This window comes from Carassius gibelio, chromosome B14 (genome assembly GCF_023724105.1).
Source record: "Carassius gibelio isolate Cgi1373 ecotype wild population from Czech Republic chromosome B14, carGib1.2-hapl.c, whole genome shotgun sequence".
NCBI lineage: Eukaryota > Metazoa > Chordata > Actinopteri > Cypriniformes > Cyprinidae > Carassius > Carassius gibelio.
Window position 1 is genome coordinate 24,221,062 of NC_068409.1, and position 20,341 is coordinate 24,241,402.

At 36.7% G+C, this 20,341-nt stretch overlaps 1 protein-coding gene and 1 long non-coding RNA gene across 3 annotated transcripts in view; one reads left to right on the forward strand and one right to left on the reverse strand.

The window, feature by feature from the left end:
• The window catches only part of LOC127971674 (uncharacterized), a 118,156-nt gene that overhangs the window by 71,987 nt on the left and 25,828 nt on the right, over window positions 1-20,341 (reverse strand). The gene's annotated exons all lie outside the window — the stretch shown is intronic.
• LOC127971672 (pituitary homeobox 2) lies at window positions 8,381-17,568 on the forward strand. Of its 2 annotated transcripts, XM_052574862.1 has the most exons (4): window positions 8,381-8,764; window positions 10,860-10,928; window positions 15,244-15,443; window positions 16,328-17,568. In XM_052574862.1, exons 2-4 carry the CDS (start codon window positions 10,883-10,885, stop codon window positions 16,889-16,891), a joined length of 810 nt encoding a protein of 269 aa, XP_052430822.1. In that variant the 5' UTR covers window positions 8,381-8,764; window positions 10,860-10,882; the 3' UTR covers window positions 16,892-17,568. The 2 variants fall into 2 exon arrangements, with proteins under 2 accessions (XP_052430822.1, XP_052430821.1); XM_052574861.1 differs by lacking the exons at window positions 8,381-8,764; window positions 10,860-10,928 and adding an exon at window positions 13,949-14,535.

Sequence of the window (20,341 nt, forward strand, 5' to 3'; positions counted from 1 at the left end):
TCCCCCCTCTTAAAATCATGCAAGAGCTATTCATCTGCAATGTAAGTACAGCAAGACGAGGCCAGACATATCACAGAGTGTCCTCCTCTCAAATACCCCTCATTGTCAGAGTCCAGATAACTCTATCAAGATACACAAGGTGATTTCAAAGACTTGTCTGCAGTACAGACTCACGCCACAGGAATGTGAGGCAATAAGAACAAATAATGACAATAATGAAATTTCTTTCTTGTCAGGGTACATATTCATCACATAAGAATACGGACACACGAGAAAGTCCCACTGGGGGTGACTGTGGTCAGAGCCAAATCTTTTCACCCTCTTCCAGACATGCAAAATGAAGTCATTTTCTACACAGATGGACCTGAAACAGAGAGAGAGGATTCAGGCCTAATTTGATGAAGCTGAATTTTGGCCACAGCAACTACAAATGTGAAGCCTTCGAGAGCCTTTGAGAAGGTGATAAGTCTAAATGCCCTTTGGCAAATCACTGGTGTGTAAGTACGTGTGTGATGTTGGGGGCACACAATTTTGTCCTTGTAACTTTAGCACCACAGACAAAAAGACTTGTTTGGTATGTGGGGTTCCACACACCTTGAATTACATGTCATCTTTGAAGGGCGCTTGGACAGAAGCAGAACTCTTCCTGTTAGCCAAGTAGTGGTGTGACAACTCACACACAGAGAGCAGACTGAAAACTCAAAGTAGCCTTCAGCGTTGTGTTGCTATACACCTATAAGAGAGAAGCTATGCTTGGCAAAGTTCTCCAGTGCACTTAGCGAAAGGCAGATGTGGATTTGAACTGGGCAAACCTTTATTCACAGAATGTCCCATTATTGCTTTGAAAGAACAATTATGATATAATATATATATATAAAAAAAATTATAATCTATATATAATTTGGAAGTATATAATTAGACAATATGGGAAGACGGTACAAACGTCCACAACCTGTTTAGTACAAGTGAGCATTTAAATATAACACATGCCGTTGCTGTTTCCACATAGCCTAGCTTAAAGAAATACTTCAGAGTTTAAAAAAACTAAACAAAAACTGCAAATGTACTCTTGCAAATAAACTCGTGGGGAGAGTTTGTGTTCCAACTTCGGAAAGCCCCCTTGATGTTGTGCTGCATTTGGTACATACCAGGGGTAACTTGCCATGCGGGAGAGCAAGGTGCCATCAAGATCTCTTGGAAACATTTTATTTTAAGCAAAATTTATGAGGTCAGCACCTGCCATCAAAGTAAATTATGATAACGCTTAAGCTCGGCCCATTAGGCATTTATTCAGAACTATGTAGCACTCAACAAATCACAGACAGTCAGAATGGAATTTATGATGCCCGTCGCTCTCCATGAATTACGGCTATAAACTTTCAATGCATTTGCCGCTCATTAAATGACACTGGTGTGACTTCAACATTTTTAGCTCTTTGATGGTTGCCCTTTATGTTAAGGAAAATTACTTGGGGAATCCTATATGTAATGCTGTAAAATACTGTAGACTTGAATGGTAAGCCAGTCTTTGATAATATACTGATTTTATTCAAATTACATAAAATGTTTGGTTACTACATATATATATATATTTAGGAATTTAATCAGTGTGTAATTGTAAGTTCTATGATTGGTCACCATTTTCCACAAGTTTTCCCCCATTTTCAGCACCATTTGTCGAGTGAAAACTTTGTTTAAAAGATTTAGATGATGCATAGCATGTCTTATTATAGATTGTTAACTGCACAAAAGCCTTCATGTCAAACTACTTACATGTAGTGAAGCAAAGAAGTACTCACAGCTTTTCCGTTCTGTTACAATGCAATACACTGACATAATCAGGGGTATGTTTAAACTTAGACAGAAACATGCTACCAAACGTAAATACATTCTGCCAACAAGCTTGTGTCTTTAGCGAGCAGCACCCTGCTTATGTGCCAAGAAAAACTTCTTAGGTTTGGATATTTATAGTGGCTTTGTGGGTTTCGATGCTGGTCACAGTGCAGTTATCTAAAGGCTGATAAAGATGAAAAGATCATGATTTAAACGTGCAGTGATTTTGCCGTTTTGCTTATCTGCTGTACCTAGTAGCGCTAAATAGTTCTGGTTCAAATATGCATATACATAAAACCAATGTTATTGAAACATCCTTCTATCATTAAGCAAAGTCAAAAACAATTCAACTATAAGCACATAAGTGGGTCAGATACTTCAAACGCATTGCAGTGATGCTTGTGAGTGAAACATCATACCAACAATGAACAGGCTCAGAGGAGCAGGCCATGCTAGATTAAAGTCTGAATGATGCTTAACCCTGGCCTCTGCTGAAATGAACGGGACTTTAGCTCTCTCACATACACACAACACACGCACCCATACACCAGCACAAAGGCTTTGATCCACAGTAAAGTGGCTTTGATGGCTGAGGTACAGGAGCCTTGTGGAATCGTCACAACCTCATCTAATCTTAGCGACCGATGCTTATTTGTACTAAGCGTCTTAGAGTTACAGTGTCTTACTCTGAGATACTTCATACATATGGGCCCTTGTCCAGATATAATAGCACAGGCTTGATCAAATTTGGGTTTTGTAAATTAGTGCAGTGTATATTATTAAGAGGATATTGCAAAGTGTGCTAAACTGTGCATATCTATGTGTGCTGTTTATGTGATTTGTGTATTATTGTATGTCACTAGCCACATCAGAGCATCTGCAAGCTTTTCACAGAATATTTTTAACCCATATAAAATCTAATTTTAAAAAACTCTCCTTTTCATCACAAATGATACAAGGATAAATAACTTTAGATCTTACACTACCATTTAAATGTTTAGGGCTGGGATTGATTGATTGATTGATTGATTGATTGATTGATTGGTTGATTGGTTGGTTGATTGATCTTATCATAGCTTAGATTATTAAAATGTTGAAAGCAGTGGCTTAATATTTTGTGGAAACTTATATTTTTTTCAAGACTTTATAAATGTCTTTTGTGTCACTTTTGATCAATTAAATCATTTTTTTATCAATATGTCCTTGCTCAAACGTTTTTAAAAACTAACTCCAAACCTTTAAACAGTAGTGTACAAAATCACATTCTTTAACCAATCAACCATATATTCGAACCAATAAAATATATTTTAATATATTGCTGTATTTCAGGCACTGAACTCCAGATGTAATATTATCATGGTCTTAAATTCCCCAAATTATTTCAACTTATGACCCTCACTACCTGAAATACATCTTGAAGAGTTTATCCAAAGGTCTGTGGAAACTAGATCCAAAATGGAGAACCACCATCATACGATTTTTTTTCCACTCTCTTTCCAACTTTCTTTTAGTGCTCCCATTTACAAATCAGAAGAACTATTTAGTTACTGCGAGTAAAATTTGCTCTAATTAGCAAAAATTGTGGATGTTGGTGCTCTTATGATTAGATGATGACAAATACACATCAACACAGGCTATTAAACCGCTTGTCTTGCGACAGTATATGAAACAGAATCATCAATCTTCATAATGGAAAGAAATGTATATTTTGTTACGTCAAAAAGTAAGGCTAAAATAAACCATTCAACTCATGCTGTCAAACATACCAAAAACGATATCTAATGAACGTCACACCAGCCACTTTACTCAGCTTTTGGGGCATTTATTAAAAACTTTAACTGTTGTGTTTCTGTGACATTGGCAAACATTTAACAAAACAAAAATATTAGAGAAAGGACATAAATCACGGATGTGTCATTATTTCAGAGTAAAGACTGATCCATCACCGTGTTTGTGTGTATGTGTGTGTGTGTGTGTGTGTGCTAATCTCCTTTATCCTCGCATCAGGGCAGGGCGTGTCTCCCTGTCTCAGTAATAGGCAGCAATGAGAAGCTTGAGTAAACACAATCAATGAGAAACAGTACAACACACACAGGCAAGATACACACTCTGACAAACATGAACACACATATGAACACCCCTCCAGTCTCCCACCCACTGCACCGTCCACAGCCACTTCCACTGCCATATTGCAACTATCGATCGGCAAAAACTACTCAGCCCAAAGAAATGATTGTAGTTGCCATCATCAATTTAGAAGTAGACCTAAAAAATAACTGCATCGATGGAAAGCGACTGTCCCCCCCATCACACTTTCTTTGATGATTTCCGATTACAATGTCTTCATCTATTATTGATGAAGTTAAAGTAGTGGCATGCTGAATGTGTTGCATAGGAGATTTGGGGCTAATCCGGCAGAAAACAGGCACAGGCACATAATGAAGGAAAAAAAAAAGGCACAAATGTCAACAGTTTCACATAGGGACTGGATTAAGCAACCCCCCACAAAGAGACTGTCTCTCTACCCTTCATACACAAACACTCACACTATGTCTCACCCGAGGATTAACGCACAACCAAATAGTAAACCTGAGCTGATTTGTGTGTCCCAAAGTACCTCTAGAGGCACCAGGATGAACGTAACACATAATATTCTCAGCATCAAGGTGAAAGCACAAAAGATGTTTGCATTGTCAATATTGATAATATGACCTTTCCTTTTCACTTTACATCTCTCTCTCTCATAGTCACAGTGGACTAATTAAACACTAAGCTGACTCTAGTGGAGGTTTGATGCACCTGAGCAGTTGCTGTCAATGGTTCAGTAACCATCTGATCTCTTTTGCTGATGACCGGGTGCTGGCGTCCATCATGTTTGTCTCATTACCTCCATTTCATTCTTGGACAATTTTCCCTCCGGCAACCCAGGGGCATCACCGCAGATAACCACTCTCCCTGGCTCACTCCAGCTGTTTATTGGTCCCCCTGCATCTGTAATTAACACTGTCTGCTGCTCACATTTTAACTTTCAATTCCTATTTCAAAAATAGATATAAGCAACTTGCCATATGTAATAATAGGGAATTTTGAAATTATAATAGAAAATATATTTTATGTAAATTCCATCCTTTTTTTAATATTTTATATAATGTATAGTTTGCAGACTGTGATTTTGGAAGTCCAGTTTAACCTGAAGTAATGCTGCCTTATCCACTGCACTATACTAAAAGATATTAAATCATTTAACATTCAAAACCACATTACATCAGTGAAAGTTTTTGCTACCGTGGTAAATGAGATGTTAATAGCATATCGGCCCAAGACAAACAGTTGAGTGTTTTTTAAATATATACTACTGCGTTGCTGGGTTGAGTGTGGCATGTGTGTGTGTGTAGGTACTGACTCCTACTGCTTGCCATATTTGTCCTTCATAGGTCTGGTCATGATAGTAAATTTTAACCACAGTGCATATGTATGCGATGGCACTGTATGTGCTCCAGAATATTCTCACGGTCTGGACGCTAGTTTTGAAATCCTAGTGATTCCAAGAACTGTCAGTAAAACAGCCTTAAGGCTAACAAAGGGCTCTTTAACGTATTAGTTAGTCTTACAAATCAACCTGGCAAATGGAAATTCACATTGTATTTTTTCTAACTAATAGTAGTTATTGTAAAGAAATTAAACCCACAATAAAGTCTCCTTTCATGGTAATCTTGCTGGTCTAGCATATTAGCAGTACATACACTTATTTGTTTAATGGTTTGTGGCTTTGTGCGCACTACTCTGACAAGCAACATTGGAAATATCATAAAAACAGTAGTGTGTGACAGCCACTGTTTAGAGTAATTGTTTGAATATAATCTGTGAAGCAGCTGTGATTATAATCTGGGTTACATCAATAATCAGTCAAACTATAGCAGTTCTGGTTGAGCAGACGGAGCTTCTTGTGTGTTGAATGGCATCGTAATGAAACATACAATTATTTCCTGTGCCCACAGCCTGACAAACTAAGTCATATTTAATCGATTCCTCATGTGAAACTCGGTTCACCCTTAATGAATACAAACTGAACAAAAGCAAAAATAATTTGTTATGCTGAAGCAATTACCCAGCATGTCAGAGGGTGTAAACTGTGATAGAAATAGATCTTTCGCACCTTCTGTCTTTTGCCAGTATAGCCAAATCATTGCACTGTATACCAAAAAAAAATGTGTTGAAAACCAAGACATTTTCATTTTAGATAAAATCGTTATTTTATGGGGGCATGAGAAATAATCTGTCAGCCATTTTATATTATAACTAAAATAAACAATAACTGGTACAAAATGCTGTGACCTCTCCAAAGATAAATTATCCATGTAAACCAATCCTAAAACAAAATTTGCACTGCAATACCATTACTGATCCAATTTTATCCATAAAAATACTGACTAATAGGTTTCTGATTGCCATTTTAGCTAATTGTCTGGTGTATATCATTTACTAGCCAATTAAATCATACTAACTACATTCAATATTTCCCTTTTACATTGAACTTGATATCTAGACATACTTCTATGCATTTTATTTTATTTATTGTATGAGCATATACAATCACTGTTTTATCGTGGAGAGGTGTACGTGGTTGTAAAGTCTTTGAACAGAGTTTTGCTCGGGTCATTTCAGCCCACACATCAGAGCCCTGTACGATATTCTTTCAAGTGTCCTTCTACGACGCCAAAGATGACAACAGCGAATCGATAACGAGGCAGAAATGAAAAGAAGCCGCCGGTCTGCCCCCGAGGCATGAAGATCTTCGAGCGACCCCTTTTTCTGAACTTTAGGCATTCCTTTGCAGGCTTTTTCAGCGTGAGAAAGCAAAGGCTCCAGCTGCTGCCAGATGAAGGTAAGAGCGAAGCAAGGACGCGTCTCTCCCACAGAACCAATGTTCAGATGAGACGCACGTGATTGACATACACTCTATATATTTAGACTGAATCTCAATCACGTCCGTTTTATATATAAGGCTTCTTCAATTGTTCTTCAACGTAGGCTAGGTTTAAAAGTTCTATTAATTATTTTGGCTCTATAAGCCTTTAGGTTATATGGTTCTTCGTCGATTAAAAAGTTCTAGATAGAATTATGTATCTATACAATCATCAAAATTAGTGATATTTTTCATCACATTATATTATAAAGAAGGGAATACAAGGTATTTGTGGAACCATCTTGGTTATAATTGGAAACTAAAAATAGGCAGATATGGAAACGAGGAATACGGTTGATTAATACTTTTGAATTCGTATATTTAAATAATTACAGAAAAAAAAATTAATATTGGAAACAGAAACACTTTAGTATTTTGAAGCAACAATTTAAATACACTTCGCATACGGGCGATGATGAGATAGGGTTATTTATTTGCTACAACAAAAAGATGCTCAGTGAGTTAGTTTTTGTTTGATATATCAGGTAATTGCAGTAGATAATAACAACAATCAGCGTGCAGAATTATAGATAAACATGCATGTCATTTTAGGCTCCCAGGCCTATTAAAGCTGTGACAGAGAGAGTGGGGTATTCCAACACAGGCTTGGGAATTCCCCCATGGCCGAGCGCATTAATTACTTGCTTAATGGGTGTATGACCCACAATGTAAAAAACGGATTAGGCGCGTGAAACATCCGTCCGGTCTGCTTTGCTCGCGTGAGATGCGGATGGAAAATCAGTCCGGTGCACGCGGATCTTTAAAGATCATTTGCATCCAAGCCAGCTGTTCACTTCATCCCTGACCGACACAGTCTAATCACACACACTTTTCAGCAGAAGTTAGTGTTTTTAATTACAGCAATGTTTTCAGTTAAAATGTATTAGCCTATCATAAAAATAAAATCAAATGCTCCGTTTGTTGTTAGCCGATTATTACCATCACATTCTACAAATATGCATTTTCAGTTTTGGATAAGACAAAAGACTTTCCAAACAATCAGAGTTATAGTATATTATGGACTCAATAAATACCCTTATAATATGCCTATAAATATTTTTGTTCCATTCTTGCAACTAAAGTTTTAAAACAGAACTCGATATAAACAATAAAATAATATATAAATAAAATTTAGCATAAATTAAAAAATAGGCCTATATACTGCAGCAAAAAAACAATTTTTAAAGTAATAATTTATCATTATTTTAACCTACATGTGCATTTCAACGTTTGATTTTTGGATTTCTTCACGTCAGTTGGTATTTCTGCTACTTAATAACATAAGAAATTAATTTAGTTTTATGATACTGGCCGTTTTAACTGCAGCTAAATTATTAAAATACCTTAATTTGACCCATAAGTGTTTTCGCGTTCGTCGGGTTAAATTTGCTGGTTGAATTAGCGTATTACCGTGTTTTAATGGCTAATTTGTTGTCTAATTTAGCCTACCGTTTCGCATCACAGAGTTCACCCTTCACACACACTTGACGTGTTGGTTGTGCATACAAACACACCCACTGTGGCACGCATGCACACGCACGCGCTTATACACACAAACTCTCACTCACGCCCACGCGCTGACAGTCAAAGCTCGTGAGAGGGGGAAATGCACCACTCTCTGCGTCTTTCTGCGGAAAAAGTTGCAGTCGTGGAAGCTCTGCAGAAAATATGAGTTATTAAAGAAACGTAGGCGTTTGTAGCTAAGACACTCTGGTTTGAAGGTAACATATGCCTGTTTTCGCGTTCTTTAAAAGAACCCATAGGCTATATATCTCTAATCGTTTTCATTGAGGAAGAAGAGGTTACGCTCGTTTCGGACCTGGTAGCAACAGTTTATGCACCCGGACAACATCAAGGACAAAGATAAACTTGTTCAGAGGTGTGGAATTTATCTTTTCTTTTAAAAAAAGAAAAAGAAAATCAAGACTGGCACGGCTGCAAAGCGCCGCTTTTCAACAACCACTGGTAAGTGCACATGACACCCTATCTTGAATGTGAGATAATGCAAGTGAAGGAATTCGTTCCACCTCTGGGTTGCCAGCCACGGGTGATCTTCAGCTTTAGTGTAGTTAGATGGAGAGGCATGATAAGTGATGCTCTGCCAGGTCTTACCTTGACTTTGCAGTTTATTATAATATATCGTTAACAATGTGAGTGAGAGAAACGGGACTAGGACAACTTTATAGTTACACCGTGTAATTTACATTTTAAAAATATATTACTGGTAAGCATAAGCAGAAATAAATCGTGCTAACGAAATTTGCTTTCACAACTAGCAATCAACCTTTTAAAAACTGCTTTTTTTAAATACTCGAAGCAACATTGCTAAAAAATAAATTGTTATTAATATTGTTTTAACATTTGCCATGAAACGGGCAATTCAGTTAAGATTTAATTATTGAATGATATGATAAAGTGATATTCAGTAATAAGATGGTGTTAAATAATGACATATGATCTAAATTTACATTTATGCAAATGCAAGGTATCCTGTTATTTTTGAAGATAAGGCGTCTTGTAGTTAAATATTTCTGTAAACTAATACAGTAGTTTCATTTTATTCGTTTATATACCAATAAATAATGTTTGATTAAATGTATCTGAAAAAAAAAAAACAATTCACACACACAAGCAACACTGAAGTAAATCACTTTATTAATAAAACTTTTAGGCCCGCAAGACTCTGAGAACTTCATAGCAATAACCTTCCTATTATGTTAAAACAATGTTACCAATTTAAAATAAATAAAAGAAAAGAAAAGAAAAGAAAAGAAAAGAAAAGAAAAGAAAAGAAAAGAAAAGAAAAAGAAAAAAAACATTCCCACCCAATTAATCTTCGGAACAAAATTAGCAAAGAATACCTTATTATGAGTAGTAATAGTATGTTTTGCTGCTGTGCAAACTAAATTATAAATAGACTAAATAAAATACTAAATAAAAATAATATATTACAAAAATCTAACAGGTTTTTTACATACATATTTTCATCTCTTGATGAACTTGCATTGATGTAGTTCAAGTTATAATCTTAAATCATGTGTAGTGTTTTGTTTATTACCTTTTCCTGTTTGAAGGAAAGAGTAAATATTTGACATGACATTTGTATTAAATCCGCGTAAAACAATGCAAATAATAATAATAACAATAATAAAAATAAACTTACCTATTAAAGTAGTCCAAATCTAAACGGAATGGATGCAGGAACGCATTCAGGATAACGAAAGACACAACTTTAATTGGCCATTTCACGGCCTACTTTGTTTGATAAATAATTTTGACAATTAATTGGAATATTTTCATAACTTTATAATAGCATCTCAAAATCGTATTTAAAAGATTGATTTATGCTCTCACACGAATTGCATATTACGCGGCACACATATACAAAGAATAGCACACAAATTTAATTTCCAGAGTCTCAGCTTTGACTAAAGGCACAGATGCCAGGCAGGTGATATAAGGGGAGGGCTAAAGCAAAGCGTTGCATTCGGAGAGAGAAAAATGGAGAGGGAAAACGGTTAACAGCAGGATTGCATGCAAATTTCCCACTGAAATTATCATAAGCAAACAGCTGAAGCCTGGGCTAATAAAGGCCCATCTGTGTTACTTCATATCGGGTTAGTATAGAGCTGCGATAATGAATTTTGTAATATCCAACCGACAGACATCTCAATCAGACACTAATCCCCTGATTTTGCCGCGGAATCACTCAACTTCTAGCGCTCAAAATGCTCTCTTTCTCTCACTGACACACACATGCGGTGCATGCTCTCTCCTCTTTGTGCGTTGTTTTCGTGTGCGTTTGGAGACACGAGTCTTAATTAGGAAAGACTCGAGCAAGCGCTAAGGGATTTCCAAACAAATGATGAGGAATGTGCACATCCCATTACAGACAGGAACTTTCCAATATACGACAATGGGTCTGAAATATATTATCAGTGGCCCATTCGGTCATGTGGGAAAACGGCCAACTAAAAATTCTCAAACAGAAGTTGGCCTATACATATAATATAAACACGTCAATAAAAAAATCTAATAAACATTTCTCCTTTTTTCACAGGTGCTGAACGTATAATCTAACAAATGGACTCCCACTGCCGCAAACTTGCATCAACGTGTGCTCAATTAGGTAAGAAGATCTTGGTGAATGACAAGCGCCCCTCCTTGTTAAATCTCCAGAGAAGATCTGGATTCATTAATGTCCTTGCTTGGTTTAATCAAACATCTCAACGTTGCCTGGCCTACATAAAATACTAATTGCAGCTAGAAAAAACTGGTCTATGTAAAAGTAAGGAGTTTGCAAACTACCTTTGGTGTTTGAAGTATGGCTGGTTATAAGAAAAGCGGAACCATCAGACGTTTCTAGTCAAAGATGGACATCTGGTGGTAAGACAGGATCATACATGGATCAGCAAGAACGACTTTATGATACCCCGCTCATTTAGAGGAATTTAGAGTTTTTAGGCAAAGTCTGTGTGATTTTAGAGGTTTATGATCTCTAATTTGTTCACATAAAATACTGATTCGATACTTCATAATGTCTGGTGATAAAATATAGCCCAGTCGTGGTTAATCACGTGCGCCCTCAATGCAAAGATGTGAAAACGTGGCAAATTAAAATAATACAATGATACAAATAAGGTATAGTTAAAACTATACATCAGTATTATACGATGTAGAAACTAAATTAAGCACACAAATATAAAAAAAATAACAATTTCTCCTGTAAAATTATAATTTGTCGCACAAGGACAATTTTAACAGAAACGTAAAAAAGACTTCATTAAAACTGTATGAGAAAACTGTGCAGGCTATAATAATGTGTGGCCGCTCTGTATATCATATGGCATCTTCATTAAGCTAATTAAAGCAAACTAATAACAAACCAGAACACTTATTTACTCCATTAGTCTTCATTATATCCCATTCCCCATTGTCATTTAATATTGGCTATGAACTGATACAGAGAGCTTCTAGCACATAAGAGATAAAAGGAAAAAGTGAGCATAAAATGCAAACAGCAGCGTAAGATGGAAAAGACACTGGAGCGACTTGATTACCGACAATTTCGTCTCCTCTGCAGTAATATATGCAGCGCTTGTTAGATAGACTCAGGGGAAAAGTAAATGTGTAATGAAAGCCTCCTCGTGAGAAGGAATATACTAATGGAAGAATCTAATGTCCTCTTAATCCTATGGAAAAGGCTTTGTCGTCTCCCTTATATTGACTGAATTGGTAATTAATGGCTCTGTGGTGCGCCATGGGCAATAATCCACAGCAGGCTGTGAGTGCGCTCTGAAGCATTTTGAGGGTCCAAAATAAATACAGAGCAATAATCTAGTCCACATCTATCAGTGCGTTTAACAAGAATCGAGTTCTGCCACTTTTGCCTATATGGTATTTTGATGTGCACAATTTATATTTCTGCGCGTAAAACATATTCATATTACATTTTAGTCTGTCTGAGGTCTAGAATAATCATGACATTTATTTAATTGTTTGTTTATTTAATATATATATATATATATATATATATATATATATTATTTTCAAAATAAATAAAATCGAATGGCAAGAAAAAACAGACCGACACGTTATCTTGCCGTGTCTGGGCGCAAATGCGTTGAATGCGAGGTCACATTCTCATACAAAAAGACCTGCACATAACATGTGTCGGTTCCATGTTCATATATTATGCTATAAATTAATATCCAGTGCAAGAGCGTGCGCTGAATCAAAGTAAGAGATGGAGATGGTCGGGTCATTTTCATAAGCACCTTTTCTCTTTTCTCTCTTTTTCCCCCCCTTGGTGTGTTTTGACATTTCAGGTGATTTCAAAGGACATGCAGCGAAGCAAAAATAAAAATAAAAATGTAGTTTGTTAGCTCATTTAGTTACACAAATTTTCTCACTTACTGAGGTAGCGGCAATCAGCTGCTTCCAATAAAGAAACCGGGTTAGCCTCTTCTTCTTGTATATATATATATATATATATATATATATATATATATATATATATATATATATATATATATATATATATATATATATATATATATATAGACTATATTACCCATTCACTGTGATATTTGTTTCTGGATGACAACTAAAATATCATCAGAACTCCAAAAGAAATCCAAGTAGGATACAGCATTTTTCACCCCTGTTATTTTATAATGTGACCAATCTATTAAAAAAAAAAAAACTTTAGATTACAATAAATAATAAATACAATTATAAATAGGCCAATTTAAAATCGATAATTATTCGGGCTAATACATTATTTTCATTTAAAATGTACAGTGCCGTTATTACATTATTGCAATGTTTTGAAGGAATTTGAGACAACAAGGTGAAGGAGCTTGAAGTCATTAAAGATGTCCATTTAAAATTCTTGAGTAAATAAGCGCCATCAGATTAAATGTAGCATACTCAGAAAAGAAAAGTGGGCGCTCTCTCCCCCGAAATAGCTAATCACGGCACGAGGCGCACACATAGGCTACAGCTCGCAAAAGTGCTTTCATTCCCTAATTAAATTGTAAAACTTAAGTAAGCAGGAATAAACTCAAAAATAAATATTTTTCTGATTTTTCGCATTTCTTTTATATGCCTATTAGGTCTATTAGCTATTTATGATAGGAATGCATGACCATGCAGACGTAGCTTATTAGCTACAAAAGAATTTGTAACGCGGTCTTTGATACCGTCAACTCATTGTTGCAAAGGATCATCCAATTAACGTGACAAAAGCGGAACTTTCATTCAGAAATGAGCATCTTCAAGAGTGCCATTATACGTTTTCGTGTTTAGTTGTGCAATTTGGTGAGCTTATTTTACTTTGACAGAAATCTTTGTTTGATTTAAAATGTTAATAAAACTGTTTTTATGATACCTGCACAGAAAAAAAAAAATCAGGTGTGCTAGGCTATGATAGTTTTTTTTTTTTTTTTTAATCTTATTTTGCTTTCTCGGAAGCCACCAGTGAATGCACAGCCTCTTTTTATTTACATGACGTTTAAAAGGAAAAAAGGCTGCATTTTCTCATTTCTTTGGGTCGTTTTTTAGTCGGTTGGCCATAAAATCTGTCAAGTATAGGCTGTAATGTTCCGTCAGATTGTGGGCGGAGTCTGTATGACGTCAGGACGCATAGAGCAGCTCGGTTGGACGGAGAGAAGGACAGCTGAAATGAAGAGCGAGCGCTGAGATGTGCAGGAGAGTGTGTGTGTATGCAAGTGGATATAATATCACATACCTGTCCCTGTCACTCTGGCTCTCCTTGTAGCTCTCGGCTGAAACCGAGATATCTTTTACCCAGTCGAAACCGAAAAAAAAACTTTAACTCTCTTCAGCACTGGGTTTATTTTATTACGATACCAGCCGTTTGGGGAGTGTCGCTTTGAGTGGTTTAAGTGAGAGAGGAGCACTGACAACGCTTGCCGATACTTCTGGACACATTCATTCATTTCTTTTATTTATTTATTTTTTCTATATTTTTGACTATCGCTGAGGAAGTTATATCTGCTTGCAAACCGTCCGTAAATCGCTTGTGTTATCCATGACCTCTATGAAGGATCCGTTGAGTCTGGACCACCATCACCACAATCACCACATTACCGGGAGCAAACACACGCCGCTTACGATGGCCTCTAGTCTGCAACCGCTTCAGCGGTCGGTGGACTCGAAACACAGGCTGGAGGTTCACACGGTTTCAGACACCTCCAGCCCAGAGTCCGTAGGTAAGCCCTGGTCCTCTGAAGAGATATTTAACTGGAGTGTTTTCGGGTTGGGTGTCAGTTATCATTAGGTGTACTGCCTCTGATAAGAAACCGTTTAAAACTTGTCCCTTAATTTGAAAACAGTAGGTTACAGTCTGAGGCATGCAAATATATAAAGACATGGATATATCAGTTAGTTGATTCATATGGCTATTGAAGTCGTCTACATAAGTCATTCCTTTTGACAGGGCTTTATTTACTTAAATTGTGTGTGAAAATGTGGGCTTCTAACAAATGTTTACACTGCGGCATGTCGTTTTGTATGGAATAACACAAACATTCTCTACCGGTTATGTTCTTTTTTCTTATGACGAGAAAGACTTGACGCGTTCATTGTGGGTCAAATATTTTGAAACATTGATTTTAGAACATTTATGCTTGAATTTTTTCAGGTAACTATTATTAGCTTTGCAAGAAATTATTGTTGAACATTAGTGGTTCGTATGAAATTAGTTCAGGAACATCATTAATTAATTTAGCCCGTTACGTTGTTACCAGGGAACCTACTTGTTACTATGATGTCTAATATTTTAAATTCAATAAAACGGAATTACATTTATCACCCCCACACAGACTTCTCCAATGTGTCAAAACAGAGCCTGAAGCTTAAAAATTGTTCCTCTTGGATTAAACATATATTTTACAATACCGAATTACTTTGCATTGCAGAGAAAGAGAAGGGACAGAGTAAAAACGAAGATTCGACTGATGACCCATCGAAAAAGAAGAGACAGAGGCGGCAACGAACTCATTTTACTAGCCAGCAGCTCCAGGAACTGGAGGCCACTTTTCAGCGGAATCGCTATCCGGACATGTCCACCAGAGAGGAGATCGCTGTCTGGACTAATTTAACCGAGGCCAGAGTCAGAGTAAGTTTGAGAAATGAAATGACAATGTAATAATAGCTATATTAAAACCCATTTATTTAGAAAACAAATCCACAATTCAATGCTCAAATTTTATATTTTAAAATAAAAAGTAGCCTAATAAATTAAAAAAAGTAAAACGCTTACAATAGGCCTATTTTAAAATTATTGCAAATAAATAATTATTATTCATAATATAATATAATATAATATATAATTAATTTGCTAGCACGGTTTTAAAATTATAGTAGACTATTTATTAACTATTTTGTAAAGACTCTTATATTTAGGCCTAACAATAATTATAGGGGCGCTGCATGAAAATCGCGTTATGTAGCCTATTATGTATTTTAGATTACATGGTAAATATGACTCTTTTTAAATCATTTAAATTTAAATCTGTCACTTTTTAGTTAGAGGCGAATTATGGGTGAGTCAAATTGTTTGCAATCAACACAAGTGACGCCCAAACGATGACAGACCTTAATGGAGTGACGCAGTCGCCTTTAAAGAGGTGTAAAGCTTGTATTTTGTGATTGTCAATCTCGTGTTGTATACACTTAAGGTTAGTGTGTCTCCGCCTGCTTAGGGAGAATACACATTTGAAGCGTCGGGCGACCCATTGACCGCTAAAGACTGGATGTGTATTGGGATTCCCGGGATCAGACAAGATTCCGGGTGACTGATAAAAAGCGATTTAATTAGGGATCCTAACTGAGTTTGACACCACAACCACCACCACCCATATCATTTATCTACCAAAAACAAACCGAGCAGGAGCCCCGCGGTGACAGCGATTCTGAAAACTTATAATGGTCGGTTTAACTGTTCCCATTGTGTCAGAAAATAATTCATTAAATAAAAATGATTTTCTGCATTTGCTGCAGGTGTGGTTCAAGAATCGACGGGCAAAGTGGAGAAAAAGGGAGAGGAACCAACAGGCCGAGCTGTGTAAAAACGGTTTCGGGCCTCAATTCAACGGACTTATGCAGCCCTACGATGACATGTATCCCAGCTACACGTACAACAACTGGGCTGCAAAGGGGCTCACTTCGGCCTCTCTGTCTACCAAAAGCTTCCCCTTTTTCAATTCCATGAACGTCAATCCGCTGTCTTCTCAGACCATGTTCTCCCCACCTAACTCCATCTCTTCAATGAGCATGTCCTCCAGTATGGTTCCGTCTGCTGTCACCGGCGTGCCCGGATCAAGCTTAAACAGCCTCAATAACTTGAATAACCTCAGCACCCCTTCTCTAAATTCGGGGGTTCCCACATCGGCGTGCCCTTACGCCCCACCGACACCTCCGTATGTTTACCGGGACACTTGTAACTCCAGTCTTGCCAGTCTGAGACTGAAAGCGAAGCAGCACTCGAGTTTTGGATACGCGAGCGTGCAGAATCCGGCCTCCAATCTCAGCGCTTGCCAGTACGCAGTGGATAGACCGGTGTAAGAGACGATTGTAGAATTTACAATCCCGAATCCCAGGAACGAGAGACTACACTTTTTGTTTCAAGGGCACTAGAAGAATAAAACCACTGAAACGCGTCCAATCCTGTTATGGAATGTCAAGCGGGAACGGAAGGCAAACGCGCCATTTCTAATAAGTTTTGCTCTCTACACTAGCAAGTGCACACTAGCCAGTGAAGAGTTTAGGATACCAGAATATTAAAAAGAAAAGAAAAAAAAAAACTCATTTATTTTGACGTTTCAACTTTTGGACAGTAATTGACTGAACGGTTGTATATAGGCTATACATATATCTTAATATCATCTCCAATTTGTAGAGGCAAAAGCTCTAACTCTTAAGCATTTTCGAGAATTCAGTTTAACACAGCATGTGGAAAACGTACAGGAATCATGTCTTGCTTGCGATCAAGGGAATGTACATACTAAACGCACCAAGTCGTGTGTGATATTATAAATTTATTATTAAATGTCTGTGTGAATATAGGTCTAGATTAGCAACCCTGGGTAACAATACGCAAATGTTTCTGCGAATGAACTTGGTTTTTGCTCTGTGTATAATATTTGGTACGGAATTTTTTGTTTCGTTTTTCAACATCCCAAAAATAAACTATTGTGTTTTATTTAATGGAAGTAAATATATTGTTCTAAAACAGTTCAAAACGTTTTCTTCACAATTATTGCACGCTCATGCATGCACACATTTGTTGCTTTGTGGCATTCTAAGGTTTATAGAGAGAGAGGGAAGGGAAATGTATCTAATACACATCAGTGTGACATGAGAAGACCGGTGAAGAGGGCGAGATGTCCCGAGCAGATTAGAAGCCGAATATACAAGACTGACTGAAGGCTGGGCCTCCAGTGACCACCGATGCTTGAAATAACATTGCAATAAGATCGGGGCATGCAGGCTGGACCACACATCACTGAGCCAACTTGCCAGCTGAACTCCTTTAAAAAAAAAAAAAGTAATAAATAAATAAAATAAAATATGATGTGATACACAATTGTCCAGTATTAAGCTTATCAGCTCCTGATTAAGTCGAAAACAAGACTCATATCTCATATTAGTTCTGGATTACTTATAAAAACATGTAAAGTGCCATCCCACTGCGCAAACAAAACTGTGCATTTTTATTTTTCAAAATCAGACTCAGTGCAGTTGCTTGGCGCATATAATTAGAAGTAGCCTATTGCGACACTGAGTGTCAACTGACTGGCTGTTTGTAAACAAAGAAATGCTCGCAGCGTCAAATTACTACAGAAAATGCTTTACAATAAATATGCTAAAGAGTGGAAAGAGGATTAAGGAAGATGTCTCGTGCCCCAGTACAATGCTATAGTGACTCGCGAGGTTATTTAATTCCAATTTAATGTATTCTCTTTCTCGGGAAGTATTTACACTGTTACTATTGTTAGGCCTCGTCTGTTGTCCATCATTAACTGCACTGATGCATGTATAGCCGATAAAAGACTTCTATAGCTCAGACAATCTCATTTATAGAAGAGCAATCAAAACAAAGAGAGGTATGCAACAGACAGACGTGTGTGTGAGAGTGTGTTTCTATCCATGAAAGTCATGTCACAGCGCGCACAGATCACAATGACCGAATATTTACTTTGGGTAAAACACAAACGAACAGTTTAACATGAATACTCTCATATAGTGATGATTAATGAGGCAGACAGAACAAGGGTGGAGTGGAGGAAATTGTAAAACTGAATGCTACTATTAAAGATTTTGAAAATAAGCTACTGCAGTTGAATGAAAAGTAAAACGTCTATGCTAATTTAAAGCGTTGACGTTAAAACAACAAACGCTTGTCTAAAATCTCCAGATCATAAATCACCCATTTTCAGGTGTACACATTCCTGATGCTCTCAGCGAAGAGCTCTCAATCTAACCAGGCCTAAATTATTCATTCTCAGCAACATGACGGTCTGGGGGTCCCAATACACATCTCAATAAACACTGTGAGCGGGGGGCCCACGGGAGCTATTCAGAGCAGATCCAGAGAGGAACCCTTCAGTCGGCCTAAACACTGCCGAGAAAGCTGTTCCCTCTATTCTCTAGAAGACTGCATAAAGGTAAGGCATTTTATTGCGCATTATCAGCAAAAACTACAAACATGTCCTTGCATGACGAAGAGAAGCGCCAAAAGTTTGCATTCATAAGTAACTTGTTTCTTCATAGGCTTCCCTGCGCAGTGCAACAGTCTTGCCGTGTTCTATGATATAGTTTATGTTATGTGCCTACACAAAATACGATACCTGGACAATTTAAGTAGTTTCTCTTTTGGAAAATGTATTTTAAAATAGGCTATTTAATCACCAATTCCCTGACGCTGAATGTTTCTTAAATCGCATATTTAATTGTTTGTGTTCTGAAATGGCACTGGGTTGTTAAGCTGTTAATTATTATAATTTGCCGTTATAATGTTGAAGTTGAAAAGTGGCCTACGATGCGTTTAAATTTGAAATAATTTAATATAATTCCTATATTTGTCTTTCGAAAAGTACCGTAGGCCTAACTCTTAATCCCGCTATCTTCTGGCTATTTAGAAATATTTATAGCGGAACCAAAAACCTTCTTCAGCGGCCGCTGTAGGCTACTATTTCACCCGTTAGACTTTGTATTTTTTGACTACTGTAATAGATAACACTGGTATGACCGATATCTTTTCTGATTTCCATAATAATGGGTAATTTTGTTATTCAAACAAAATGCAATGGTATCTTATTTGCATTTTTGTGTTACAGCCTTAACAAAAACGTTAAATAGCCTGCAATCTATAATCTACTCAGTGGTAGGCCTATATTTTAAATGCATATTTCATATTGAGTTTGCAGTAGATATTTAGGGAAACCACAGTTAACATTCTGCAGTATTTCATTTTGATAAATGACTAACAGCTGCACCAAATAACACCAAAACTAATTTTTACTGCCTTCACAAATTTCGTTAAATCCTTCATACTTTCTGAAATCCAGAAAGGTGTAATAATTCTGGAGTATGCTCACAATTTAAAATATGATCTACAGTCGAAAATGTGAATAGATGGAACAACTGAAATTATGGAACTACTACTATATTAGATGGAACAACTACTATTAGCAACAATTATTTTCCTTTGGAAAATTAAATATATTTAACATAACATGTTAGTGAAGCAAATATGTTCAAATATCCGTAATAGGCCTCCATAAAATCTGTTTAGAAAATTACAAACATGCCAATTTATGCCCATATTAGGTTGTTGGATATGGCAGATTTACTCGAATTCTCCTGGATGTTATGACCAGATATTACTGGTCAAAAAGTCAGTATTTTATGTTCCCTGTCGTCGTCGCTGCATGAGTAGTCTACATATTGATGAACTGAACTATGTTGTTACCACCCTAATCTTGGCAAAAGCACAGATTGTCCAATCAGATT

What these genes read in the sequence shown, in the direction of transcription:
- LOC127971672 (XM_052574861.1), top strand. Translation starts at nt 14,355, where the DNA reads ATGACCTCTATGAAGGATCCGTTGAGTCTGGACCACCATCACCACAAT. An exon ending in CTCCAGCCCAGAGTCCGTAG is followed by an intron (nt 14,536 to 15,243) that starts GTAAGCCCTGGT and finishes TTTGCATTGCAG; the next exon opens with AGAAAGAGAAGGGACAGAGT. An exon ending in TAACCGAGGCCAGAGTCAGA is followed by an intron (nt 15,444 to 16,327) that starts GTAAGTTTGAGA and finishes CATTTGCTGCAG; the next exon opens with GTGTGGTTCAAGAATCGACG.